At 37.5% G+C, this 13,821-nt stretch overlaps 2 protein-coding genes and 1 long non-coding RNA gene across 3 annotated transcripts in view; 1 reads left to right on the top strand and 2 right to left on the bottom strand.

The window, feature by feature from the left end:
* The window catches only part of LOC132133501 (AT-rich interactive domain-containing protein 3B-like), a 31,460-nt gene extending 21,074 nt beyond the window's left edge, over window positions 1-10,386 (bottom strand). The window contains exons 1-2 of the mRNA XM_059546355.1: window positions 10,092-10,386; window positions 7,883-8,554 (exon numbers count right to left, since the gene is read on the bottom strand). Coding sequence (XP_059402338.1) covers window positions 7,883-8,554; window positions 10,092-10,127 — 708 coding nt within the window. The 5' untranslated portion in view covers window positions 10,128-10,386. The remainder of the gene's footprint in view (window positions 1-7,882; window positions 8,555-10,091) is intronic.
* On the top strand, window positions 229-8,091 carry LOC132133504 (uncharacterized). The gene is made up of 2 exons (XR_009429161.1): window positions 229-518; window positions 7,861-8,091. It is a non-coding gene; the product is annotated as an uncharacterized LOC132133504 (long non-coding RNA).
* A 748-nt stretch (window positions 10,387-11,134) lies between the features above and the next one.
* Window positions 11,135-13,618, bottom strand: LOC132133502 (cytochrome c oxidase subunit 5A, mitochondrial-like). Its single transcript, XM_059546356.1, has 5 exons — window positions 13,476-13,618; window positions 12,285-12,401; window positions 11,608-11,729; window positions 11,387-11,515; window positions 11,135-11,290 (listed from the first exon to the last, which is right to left on the bottom strand). Exons 1-4 carry the CDS (start codon window positions 13,546-13,548, stop codon window positions 11,402-11,404), a joined length of 426 nt encoding a protein of 141 aa, XP_059402339.1. The 5' UTR covers window positions 13,549-13,618; the 3' UTR covers window positions 11,135-11,290; window positions 11,387-11,401.
* Window positions 13,619-13,821: the final 203 nt, after the last annotated feature.

Here is a 13,821-nt window from a genome sequence, read left to right as displayed (position 1 = left end):
GTACAGAAAAAGGTACAGGCAGTTCTCAGCAAAAAACGACTACATACAACTACTGTAATATAGGAATATAAGATTTTTGCCATTCCGCCAATCACTATTTTACAATAACCATATCACATAAAGACATACATAAATAGATCAATGGAACTTTCTCTGACTAGAACAAGAGAACTTGTCCAAGCGCCACACACTCATTCGATTTTCAACAACGCTGCAGCTGCTCTAAACAGCACTATGGGGGATGGCCTAGATCTTTAATCCAAATCAAATAATTGGGTCTCCACTGTCAAAAGTCACAGTTTCACTCATTCGGCTCCTTGCTGTGCCAGGAGCAATCGAGGCTTGAGAGGTGGGGGTGGGAGTAGATCGGGGACTTTTATCCCTGGGAATTTGTAATGGATCCATTAAGAGCAATTCATGGTTGTATGCCGCACAACACTAAGTGATATTTGAAGGTGTGTGGCAGTCCAGTATCCCACAATAAGATGATGTGGGAACTCCACTCTGGGAAAAAGTCTGTAAAAATGTGCAACCTGTACAACAGAGAAGAAGTAAAGTTTCCTACAAAAGGAGGCTGGTTATAAAAAAAAAAAAAAAAAAAAAAAAAAACAACAGTAGCTTTATTAGGCAGTATTGGTTGTTATGGCCCTTTGAACAATACAAATGGCAAATAGTTAAGAAGAGCTGAAAGAGAGACAAAAGGCTCAAAGCCAGGGCCTGTAACCGCTTGCCCAAATCCTTAAACATCCTGCAAATGCCTGAGGCAGAGTTCACATCCATTATCTTTGTCCTGACTGGGTGCTACATGTGAAAACAGATAGTCTTTCAAACAAATACACACAGGTGTGAACGTCTCAGTCCACCATGGCCCTATCTCAGTATTGGAAAGTTTGGGAAGGAAGAAACTGAAGGAGGGCAGATCCCAAAAGATCCCCTGTCCTGGGCGGCTTTTCTTCTAAAATTTAAGAATTTTAAAACACCAATAATCCCTCAAGAATGAAATCTGGGCCCTTACAGGATGCAGAGCATGATGATATTCCTGATGATGATGTCCTGTTTATAATACCTTGCCAACCCAAAATAATTTTTGGATACGCACAAGTAATAATCATAAAACAGATAACAACAGATAATAATAATAAAAAAAAAATAATAATATATATAAAAAATAACTAGATTATTCATAATACAAAATGTACTTTAAGCCAAAATAAACATGTTTTTATTGATGATGCAATAACTTTACTTTCAACCCTGCTGGGTTATGTGTAAGAATGCATTTTTTAAGCACTTGATTTCTTCCTAGGAGTGCTTGAAATTCCACATTCTAGTGACACTGATAAATAGATACTGTGTGATGATAAAGCCCTAAGCTGCTTTTGGTAAAACGATGGCTGCAAACATCTCCAGCGAGTCGGGACAGGTTTTGAGGGGGGTTGGGGACAAACATTCTATACTTGTTAAGAGGGAAAGGAAATGGACAGACAAATAAGAAAACACCCCGCCCTTCCCCATATACTCTTCTGGTTGATTACCATTCCCCTCTCCATTACTTGCTTCTGTTACATTCGGTGAAATGGACTAGAATTGGTCACAAATCATAGGATGGCTGTAACAAAGACACTCCCTCTATTCTCCCTTTATGCACAGACCCCTAATGGGAATTCTCACCATTTGAAGAAAAGAAACTCTAATTCCACTTGGAATGTTTCCTATGGGTGGGGCTGGATAAACTAGACGCAGACGCCAGCCCCTCACCAACCTCACATTCTTGCCTCTGGCCTTTAAAGATTTTTACTATCAAAAGCCTCCTATTCAAGGGTTAGAGTTACCACTCGACCAGATAGTTCACACTGTGCTGAAAACGTGAAGGGTGAAATGGCACCAAAACAAGGCTATAAAACATCCATCTGACAGCTCGCAATTCTAATAAACAATGTTTTATCTTGGAATCAGCCTGCGGAGATGATGCTCTTAAGAGAAAAGACCACTGCTAATTGAATCGGCGCTGATCTATCACACAGATGGGCTACACTTCGAGCTGACGCCAGTGATCACATCATCACAGGACCCATGAGGGCTGTCCGACTGAAACTTCACCATCAAGATAGACCAACGAGCACTGTCAAAGCTACCAGATAAAGACTGACAGACCTCGAGAGCGCATTAATTCCCGTAATATGCAAGAGAAACAAGCTACGCCATGCTAATAACGCGCACCAGATGTCGTGCTAACATTTGAAGCAAACATACAAGTGTGAGGCCATCGGGTCATTGATAATTTATATGGAAAATCATTCCACTGCGACAGCAATCCCTGATATAATAAGAATTGATTGCTATGGGCTGGGTTGTATTGTTGGCGTGGGGGGTGAAATGTTGTCAAGGTGACGCTGACAGTTAAATAATGCAAGAGTTCGACAAGACTGTCCCTGAACCCAAGGACAAATTTCCTGTTGATCGTTTAGAAACAAGTACTTTTGGGAGAAGGGAGAACATCAAGAGTGTGCAATCTAAAGCACTTTTGTCTTTATGTTTATTCGTACACATCACGTTTGCCATAACCGCGAAGACGACAATATAACCCAATCCATGTTAGAAACTCTCCTAAAAATAAAGGTTTTCACAGCCATAGAAAAACAATTTTTGATTCTCCAAATAACCTTTTCTTAGTGTGAACATTTTAAACACATAAATAACCTTTTTCCACTATAAAGAACTTTTTCCACAATGGAAAGATTGTACACTATTAAAAATAAAAGTTCTTTATAGGCTTAAATGGTTCCATGAAGAACCTTTAAGACCCAAGGAATCTTTCCACTGCACAAAAGGCTCTTTATAGTGGAAAAAGGTTCTTTAGATTAATAAAACGTCCTTCCCACTAAGAAAAGAACTGTTCACTGAAAGGTTACTTTAGGGAACCAAAAATGGTTCTTCTATGGCATCGCTATGAAAACACATTTTTGGAAACTTTATTTTTACTAATGTATGGATGTTAAAGATTCTCTATGAATCAATCGATGCCGAAAAATAAGAACATTTATTTTTAAAGTTTGTGGCAGAAATGCAACCAGAGGCTTCAAAGTAAGACTTGGAATGAATATTTGGCCCCTAAAATAATAAACAGGTACTTGGTTTAAAGATTTTGCTAATTGCCGCCATATATTTCTCCTGACAAATGCAGAATCAAAGTAGCGGGGCTGTTTCTATTGACCCGATGCCTTTGATATGGTCATCATAATAACCAAATGGGAGGTTGTAACTCAAGGCACATGCATGCCTCAACGTCAACTGAGCCTGATTAAAACTCCATTAATCACCCTATAGATTACCATGCTGAGCTCCCTAAAAAGGGCATTGTGTCAGCTACCGCTAAATACGCTAAGTTTAAAGGGCGCCAAGCTATCTGGACTGGCCATGTGTTCAATCAAAAGTTTAATGGCGGCCATTTGACCTCCTCATTGACTTGGGAGATGATTTACTGAATTCAACGCTAGTAAAAGCGAAAAGCAAATCAGCAACAACACAAAGCTCAACTTTTCAAACACAGGAAGTAGAAATAATGATCATAACATCCCCAAACCAAACATCTCCATCCATAGGTCTCCCTGAAATACCTGAAAGTCCTTCCCCTTGGAGATTCTAAACAAAACTGCATGCCACAAACTTCCTTTATCTGCAAACTGCCAATTAATTCCTCCGTTCGCTAAGATTACGAGTAAACATTGGTTCCAACTTTACACCTGACTACTGTGCTTTTACCAAAGGTGTTTACTGATTGACTGAGGCTTATCCATTTAAGCGTGAAAAGCTCCAAAAAGACAACCCCCAACCCTCATTTAAAAATGCCATTTGTGGCATCTGTTCTCTTTTGTGCAGTCAGTGCAATCACCCCCCCCCCCCCCCCCCCCCCCCCCGCACTCTGCAATCTGATACTGTTACCACAGAGAGCATCATTAAATACTAAAGGACAGAAATAAAGACTGGTGGGACCAAAAAAAAAAGAGGGTGGGAGTGGGATTGAAGCCCCTCAAGCTGTATAAACTTGCTTATAAAAGAAATCTGTTTTTGCTTTTTGTGCATTAAAAATCAACCAAAAATACTAAAAAATCTAAAGAAATAAAGTGAATCAGAATCATTTAAGTAACTATAGTGTATTAATTTAATAAAAAATGACTTCAGTTCCATGCAATGAACCTGGTTATCTAAATTATTATTGCTTTTAACTAAAAGGTTTTACTATCTAAAAACTTGTACAAACAGGCTATGTTTTTAAAGCAATTTCCAATTTTCTATTCTATTTGGTTGTTGTGAAATTCACCCCCCCCCCCAAAAAAAATACACTCACCATGAAGTGACTCTATAAAGCTCATTCACTAAACTCTTCCCTCTTAGTAATGAGGTAAGTCCAACCGTCAGCACTGAATCTCCTATTGTTTCCTATACACGTGGACAAGCCTATATTTGAAAAGCAGTATATAAGCCCTCTGACCATTACCCTCTAGAAATACATATATTATGACATGGGTGTAATGAAAACATCACAGACCTGCCGGTCAACACACAACCTTCCCAAACATCACCACCATACTTTTACCAACTTGTGCTTGTTGCTACTGATCTACCGCAAATAAAAACGCTTTGAATGTGTTTGATGTCAGTAACCGTCAATGAAACCGTGTTGAATGTTTTGCGAAAAAACACAGTCAGAATATCAAAGAAACTCGTAAGAAAATGGATGCACTGCTAAATGGCACTTTGAGGGTTATATATATATATATGTGTGTTATATATGTTGTATTATTCAATGCAGGTAGGGTAAATGGATTTTGATTGAAAGCATGCAAATATCAAGGGCTGAAGGAAGCCATAATAGTGTGCATATGAAATTAGAGCAATCCATTTTTCCCTGATTGATCGATCACTCAAACGCAGCTGAGCAAACAAAGAGCTCAGTTCTGAGGCCACTAAAATGGATGACAGCACTGCAGGGAAAAGTCTCTCTTCACATTAAACCCACTGAGACGGACTTCTGAAAGACGGCTTCATCCTATTGTGATTGACGCAAGCGTTTTAAAAGGACAAAATGGTGTTTATGAAAACTACTTCACTTAAACATGAGAATGAAGTAGTAGTCTCGTGTAGTTCCAATCCTGAATCCTGGCTTTCTTATCCCTTGTGAAACATAAAATGATCCTTTGACAAATGTCCAATGTCCAACTTTGGATCCCATTGACTTTGATTGTATGGACACAAAAAGCAAAAAAAAAAACATCTCAAAATATCTTTTTATGTGTTCATACAGGTTTGGAACAACCTGAGGGTGAGTAAATGATGGCAGAATTTTAATATTGGATTAACAATCCTTTTAAAAATGCTTTTTTAAAGAGTCCCACGCACAGTTGTCTAGTTTCGCCTATTTCAACTGTGGGAAATCTCCACGTGTGAACTGTCAGGGCAGCTCTCCAACAGCATGCGCCTGAAACATTATGCCTCTTGTATTGCAACTTGACAGCATGCCTCTCTGGTCACAGGCCAAGACAGCATTACAGCACACTGCCAAGAGCTTTTTAAGAAACACCAGCAGTAGGGGGAATGACAGAGGAAAGTGAGATGGCAGAAGAAAGAGAGAATGAAAGCACACTCCTGTTGGGCCGCCTGCCAGAACGCCACACTTCAGGGATATCCAGGAACAAAAGACTTATGTCAGGACAGAATTCCCTAAAGACTAGGGATGAACAAACTGAGAAATTAACTGATGGAGTTGTAGGACCATGTCTGAGGGTACAGCTTGGCTCACAGCAGGAGACTATTGACAATAAGGGAAGATGAGGACAATAGCTTTAAAAAGAAGTAGAACGCAATGAGAAGAAAAAAAACAACAAAATAAACAGAGGCCCAAAGTCTTTTGTACACATTTGGAAGAACGCAAATTCCTCTTGTGCTCAAAAAATAAAACAAATTGTATTAGATGTCTTAGCATATATATATATCATTATTATTTTTAATGTTTCTGAAAGAGGTTTCTTCTGCTCATCAAGCCTGCATTTATTTGATCAAAAATACAGAAAAAAAGTAATATTGTGATATATTATTACAATTTAAAAGAATTGTTTTTACATTTATTATACTTTAAATTATCATTTATTTATGTGATGCAAAGCTGAATTTTTAGGATCATTATCACATGATCCTTTAGAAATCATTCTAATATGATGATTCATTATCAAAGTTGGAAACAGTTCTGCTGCTTAATATTTTTTCAGAACATGTGATACTTTTTTTAGAACACTTCGATGAATAAAAAGTAAAAAAAAAAAAAGCTATGTTTTTAAAATATAAATATTTTGTAATAACAATATACACTACTGGTCAGTAATTTTTTTTTCTTTCTTCTTTTTAAATTAAATCAATACTTTTATTTAGCAAGGATGTGTTAAATTGATAAAAAGTGATAGTAAAAAAAATATATTATTAGAATATATATTATTAGAATTTTTTTTTTTTTAATAAATGCAGTTCTTTTTAACCTTTTATTCATCAAATATATTAGACAGCAGAACTGTTTCCAACACTCATAATAAATCAGAATATTAGAATGATTTCTAAATGATCATGTGATAGACTGGATGTTACATGTGACACTGAAGGCTGGAGTAATGATGCTGAAAATTCAGCTTTGCATCAAAGGAATATATATATTTTTTAAAGTATATTCAAATAGAAAACTATTATTTTAAGTTGTAATAATATTTCACAATATTACTGTTTTTTCTGTATTTTTGATCAAATAAATGCAGGCTTGATGAGCAGAAGAAACTTTTCAAAAACATTAAAAATAGTAATGTTTCCAAACTTTTGGTCTGTACTGTATATATATATATATATATATATATATATATATATATATATATATATATATATATATATATATATATATATATATATATATATATATAGGCAGCATAACACACTATCAATATTTATAATTATATAACTTTTTTTTACATTATGGAAATGAAAATACGAAAACACACCACAAAAAATATTAATAATTTTTTTTATTTTATTAGTAATTATTTAAGACAACTAAGCACATTTTACCCCAAATTCTCATTGAGGCTTTTGACATTTTATTTCCATTGTTTTAATTATGATTCTCATTACCATAATTTCATTTTTTTTTAATCTAGACTGAAATCAGCATAGTATAAGGCAGTATAACAAATACTACAATCATTTATGAACATTTACTTTAATAATATAATAGCGTTTTTACGTTAAGGTAATGAAAATGCAAAAACAAGAAATCTTTTTGCATTATGATAATGAGGATTAATGGGGAATAGAGCTTAATTTAAGTAAATAATGTCAAAATCTCAGAAATCTTGAATAGTTGTAAAAACAGGTAACTTTTCCTTATTTTGGAGTGATCTGGACATATTTTGTGAAAATCTCTAGACTAAAATTACACTCAACAGTGCTGTATGAAGTGACTCTAAAGCTCATTCACTAAACACTTCCCTCTCATTAAAGAGGTAGAAATCCAAGCCAATTCTTTTGTACACTGTAGGGAGAACACGTATTCCTGTTGCGCTCGAGAAAACTGGATTAGATGTCCTATTCAGAGCCGATAGCACTTCAGTAAGCCGAGATGAGTCTGTTTTAGTGGTTCCAGGGTTTATGAACATGTAAAGACTCTCTACAATTGATCTCATGATCTGGTACTCCTCAAATCATGCAGAGATGAATGATAATATGCTGTTATACTGCTTTAGTAGGTCATTGGTGATACAGTGAGAGTAAACACAAAGCCTGCGAATGCCTGACATACTGAAACTGCTTGAGATTAATGACAAGTCAAAGAAATATAGATACAAACCTGTTTGAATGAGTCATCGAGGCTCCAATCAGCCAGTCCGTTTGGTGTGCTGAACGATTGTTGGTCAGGAAGGGAGTCTTCAGGCTCGTCTTTCACCTTAGTGGTTGGCGACAGGGGACGTTTTTTAGCAGCGGATGGCGATGCGGCATAGACAGGGAACGTATACGGAGGAACTCCGACAGACGCTTGCTGGAGCGCAAGACTTTGCTTCCTGAGGAACTCCAAGCCTTCACTTTCCTCTTCTTCGCTACCGTCTTCCCCATCCATCATCTCATCGTCGTCGTATTCGTCCCCTTCGGACCCTCGTCCTCTGTCCATCTCATCAGCGGCGTCTTCCTCGTGTACTTGGTCAGAGACAGTTTTCATGGGCCCCCTGGCAGTTTGAGGCCCCTGGACAGCTTTCAGCGCTCTGTCTCTGGAGTTCTTGTAGAAATCAGGGTTTAATGGGGTGCCCTGAGCTCTGGAGGCCATGATCGCTTGCTGTGCAGCCAGCTGCTGGGCATACAAAATATGAGCTTCCCTGAGGTGTCTCTCCTTGCGCTCCATCTCTAGTTTAGCTTGTTGTTGTCTCTGGAGCTGCTCCATAACCGCCTCCAGTTTGACTCCAGCCGCACCTCCAAAAGCTACCTGGGAAAATGCACCAGCCAGACCGCTGTCCTGAGACAAGCTGGGCTGGATTGTGGATAGAGGGAAATAAGTTAATTAATTCTGTAAATATATATATATATATATATATATATATATATTTTTTTTTAAGCTAATATCATTCATTCCACTTAAAAAAAATTTTTTTAAGATGAAGAAAGTATGACATACTATACTAAAACAACAGTTCAATATGATCAACGTTTAAAGGGCTACTTCACCTCTCAAAAAAATTAATAATAATAATAATTGTGTCATCATTTACTTAAGTTGTTCAGAACCTGTATTAATTACTTTCCTCTGCTGAATTTGGAAAAATGTGAGTAACCAGACAATTTCCCTCATACTATAGAAGTCGACGGGGACAAGCAACTCTTTAGTAACGCACATTCTTTAAAATATAATATGTAATGTTAAACAGAATAAATGAAATCATACAGGTTTGAAACAATTTGAAGGTGGAAAATTTGTCACCGAATTTTCATTACGGGTAAAAATATACATAAACATTTGAAAATCTAAATTTCAAAAGTTACGTTTTTTTAAACGTTCACGCAACACAACAACTAATGTGTAAACAAACCATCACACTGTTTTTGAGCCACTTTAATCATTTTAATACAAACCAACAGCATTTACTTAAAGGCATTAGAGTTCGAATGATCGACGCAATGTCAAATAATCAAACGACGTGGTCGAGAAATTCAAACTCAATTCGAATCAGATACAAATAGAACATAAATACGCGTAAACAAATAAGAACATGGAAAGTCAAATTTGTTTAATTTAAATCAAAAACAAATACGTTAAGTGTAAGCAAATCATCACAACGGACATGACTGGGTGGAATTAGAATTAATTTCGCAAGAATTTTTAATTTGCATTAACAGTATTTACATGTCCCATAAAAGATTAACATCGCATTCCGCGGCTCGCCTGTTCACCAGAAGGCCAACCTACCTTTGACCCCCCCATAGAGAAGACCAGTCGTGATAGAAGGACCGGATGTCCGGCCAAAACGGCGTGTTGCTTTACATTTTGTTAAATAATTAATATTAAGCCAAATCCAGTCGATTTATGCTGTTACTTCATAACTAATTAAAGCACAGTCTGATAAATGAGCGCAATAACAGAAGACGGTCAATTCACAGTCGAATCATGGCTGCCCAAAAGTATGGCGCTCTTCCAAAAACAATTAAGCTATTAAAAAAAAGAGAACGCACACACGACGCAACAAAGTATCACGTTCTGACGGAAACAAACGGAGATGTTTTTGACTTTTCGAATCAGGCAGCACGCGAACTTTAACAACTAATAATCAGCTCAAGTTGCATCATCAGAAAAAAAAAATCTTGAAATCATGACGTGTACAATGTGGATTATCGTTACATATAATATCTTGATCATTCACACGAAAGTAATTATAAATACTGACTCATTGGGTTTATTTAAAAAATCTTAAATGTACATGCAATATTTTATACACTCGATGACTGCTGATTAAATATTACAGTAGGTTATCAATACATTCAATAGGGCTCTGTGCCAGCAGGACGGAACTCACCACTTGCGCTTTACTGCTACTGGAATTGTCCACCATCACTCTTTTCCTAGATAAACCACCGTGCGTGTTTTGTTCAGCGCACCGAGTCCGTGTTCATCCACCCGAACGGGTAATATCCCCTCCGGCAGAACGGTAATAAACCTTTCGGTGTTTGCAGAGGGGAGAAAAAAACACTCGACACGGGGGCCAGCCAAAGGGGTAACGCCTGACCTCACCTCCCGAACTGCGAGCTGAGGGACTCCCAGAGTCCCCTCGACTTTTCCTCCTCCAGCCGGAGCCAACCTCCCCCCGCACATTAGCGCACATTTAGATCCCGCCCCACTGGCTCGTGCAACAAGTTACTACGTCCCTACGTTTCCCTTTTGCAAACAGCTAAGTAAAATATGTATAGCACAAAAACCGATAGGAGTTAACATACACTTGCATGTGTGTGTGTATATATATATATATATATATATATATATAATTTTTATATTCTATAGAAGGACGAAAATTAATCGTACGATGAGGGGAAAAAACACGTTTTAAACCTAACTTTTTTTTATTCATAGTGCATACACAAAAACTTTAAATGTTTTAATTATTTAACTTTTTTGATATGGTTTAGGTTGAACGCATTCCTGATGCGCCCTCTACTGGTTCAAAAGGGCTATGACGTTTACTAAATAATTATGCCTGGTTTCAGGCAAAAAAACAAGAACTGTTTACCATCAAGGTCTGTTACGCTGCTAAATTTCATATTAAATTAATTGTCGTAGTAACCTAATCATAAACCCCCAGGTTTGTAGCGTAAATGGTTATTTTTCTGTTCACATATAGTTAAATAAACGGAACTTTCGCACATTCACATGTAACGGTTTTTTATTGTTATTAAATTCCAAATAAAATTAACTAAATTCTTAATGCATTAAACAGAAATAGTTTTCCATGCGGAAATATGATAGATTTTTCTGTGGTGATTCATTATAACCCTAACAAAACTAAATAGGTTAATACAAGTCTGAAGCAAAGCCCGAGGCATCAGAGAAAACCACAAGATTGAGTAAAGATAGATCTCCCTTTATTATGTCCACATATTTTACAAGCAAAAGAACATAATGAAGGCCAATTAAATATAACACAGACACCATGACATGAGGCAAAGACTTCAAGTACAGTGGTCTACTCAGTCCAGACGAGAGCAGCAGTCTCCTGGAAGACTCTGTAAGTAAGAAGTAAAGATGCACATGTTAAATCAAGTAAGGAAACACATCTTGCAGTTGCTTAGAGGTTGAACTGCATGCTGTTATACTCACCACAATCGCAGACATCTATGCTTTGTCAATGCCAAGCTCTTCAGGTGTAGGGATACCGAGCTCACTGAGGGTAGGCAGCAGCTCTTGGAGAACATAGGGGTAGATCTCTTTGTGTGGGCCAGATTTGTCCTAAAAATTAAAAATTATGTTAAATAATACAGCTTCAAGACAATTCATGTCACCATGTTGTATTCTGCTATTATCCAGAGAGTTTTACTGACCTTGACTGCCTCGAGGATGCGGATGGCACTGGCCAAATCATTTAGCCTCCGACAGGCCCTCAGAGCTGCCTCCAGGATCTTTGGCTCAGGTACCAAGTCATAACCGATCAAAGTGTTCATTCCTGAAGCAAAACAAAGGTGGACATGTATTTACTCTACAGTCAGTTTGAGCTTATAACCGAAAACATACTTCCTTGTTTCAAAGATTTTTTCATACATTTTTGAAGAAGTGATACTAACGGATCAAACTAAACCAGCTTTACAGGTTAGCAGACATTAAAAACAAACAGAAAGACTACTGTTATTGGTGGAAACCTGTTCTGTCTAATGGTGCAAGTAATATATAAATGAATGATTTTAAATGTAAAGCGTTAAAGTATATATAATAAAACAATTTATATAATTAAGTTTGTATACTGATCTTTAGGGGGTAAAAAATTGGCAAAACAAACAAAACACTTCAGTGAAGATAATGCACTATAGCTTGCTACTGAATTCACTTTCAGAAATATAGCAATCTTAAAAAGCAACATTCAGATTCAAGAGGGATCTTAAACAAAACATATGGCCACTAAAATACATTCATTTCAATAATTTAGTAAATTCTCATTTTACAAACTGAACAGTCGAATGCACAGCTGCGGATTCAATAAGGTCAAAGTGCTTTCGTCACCCACCTTTCCTCAGCTCCCAAGCATCAATGTCTGGCTTATTGAAGTAAGTGACCCAGCGGGCATCAAACTCTTCATCTGTCTCCTGTTTGCCATGTGAATAAGAACGAGCAGCTACTGAAGCTGTGGAAGACATATACCAGAGACAATCATAAGCAAAAATTACTCACTTTATCAGCCTTAGAAAAGGACATACAGACAATAATAACATGATCACAGCCAAAGTACTTCCGGGAAGTACTGGAAGCATTAAAGGGCCATAAATCTAATCCAAAATCATTTCATGTTTCATTGATAGTGAAAAACACTTAATAGTGCAGTCAGTGACATTTTGAATACAGGCCTTATTCCAGTTGGAACTGGTCCAGTGCTCTTGTTAGATGACCTATGTTTGACTGGTACATGGTCCTTTTGAACAGTATGATTTGGGCTAATGCTTATCTATCTGCTAAAGAAGGTCAGACAAAAATGTTCAACTGATATCTCCAAAACGAGACGTGTAATTCAAAACATGCAAACTAGACGTTTGTACGTTCATAAAGTGAAGTACAGACATATGACACTACATTTGCATACAAGGTGTGGGTTATCATAGAGGTCAGTGCACTGTCATTGAAAACATTCTGGCTGATAGCATTAGCTACAGCGACGCTTTATATTCACGGAACAGGAATGTAAGCGCATTCTTCATTCAAGCAACCTTGCGTCGCACGTAGTCATTTAGCGTATAACAAAACTGCGACAGAATTGTTAATGTAAACCACACAGGCTGTTTGAAGAGCGGTCAAAACCCACGTATATACACAACAGACTAACTGTTTCAATGAAATGTCAATCTGACAGAAAAAAAGTGTCAATCTGAGATGCTTTCAGTTTGAGTGTAACTTTAGCGTTTCCTCCTCGCGCTGGGCCGAAGCTCACTCTTGCGGGTCATTACAAGGACACTGTGATAAAACATCTAACTTACAGGACTTCATAAATGACTGGGGAAACGCGACTGTCATATGGAAATGCTGTTATCTAAATTTTGACTTGCGTGTGATAACTTCTGAAAGGTAAAACCTTTCTCGCAAGGCACCGGTGCGGCTTTGGTTAGCTTACGTGCTAAGCTAATTTCAAGGTGTTTCCGTTAACTCTGCCTCTTACTGTCGTTTTTCTTATTAGCGGTTTCATAATTTATGGAAATTCTGCATTTACCTGTATTTTGTGGCCGTGTCCTTGTTAAACTCCGAGCACCGGAGACTGAGAGTCGAAGGGCGGCTCTGAACATAATGCGGCTCACCGGGCTCAAGCGCAGCTGGGACTGAAGGATAGCCGACCTGCTGGCTGCTACTGCTAACACGAGACTGGCGTGTGACTGCGCATGCGCACTGACCGTGCGCGCGTGGACTGGCTGCAACAAGCATGTTTCCAAAATAGTTGTTCTCACCAGCAGGGGGCTGTATTACATTTCATAAAGTAAACATTGGGTTATCAGAGTTAGCAAAAACTAAAACTAAACTAGTGCTGTCAAATAATTAAACGCGATTAATCGCATTCAAAA

This window comes from Carassius carassius, chromosome 50, assembly GCF_963082965.1.
Source record: "Carassius carassius chromosome 50, fCarCar2.1, whole genome shotgun sequence".
NCBI lineage: Eukaryota > Metazoa > Chordata > Actinopteri > Cypriniformes > Cyprinidae > Carassius > Carassius carassius.
This window is presented reverse-complemented; position numbering and strand designations above follow the sequence as displayed.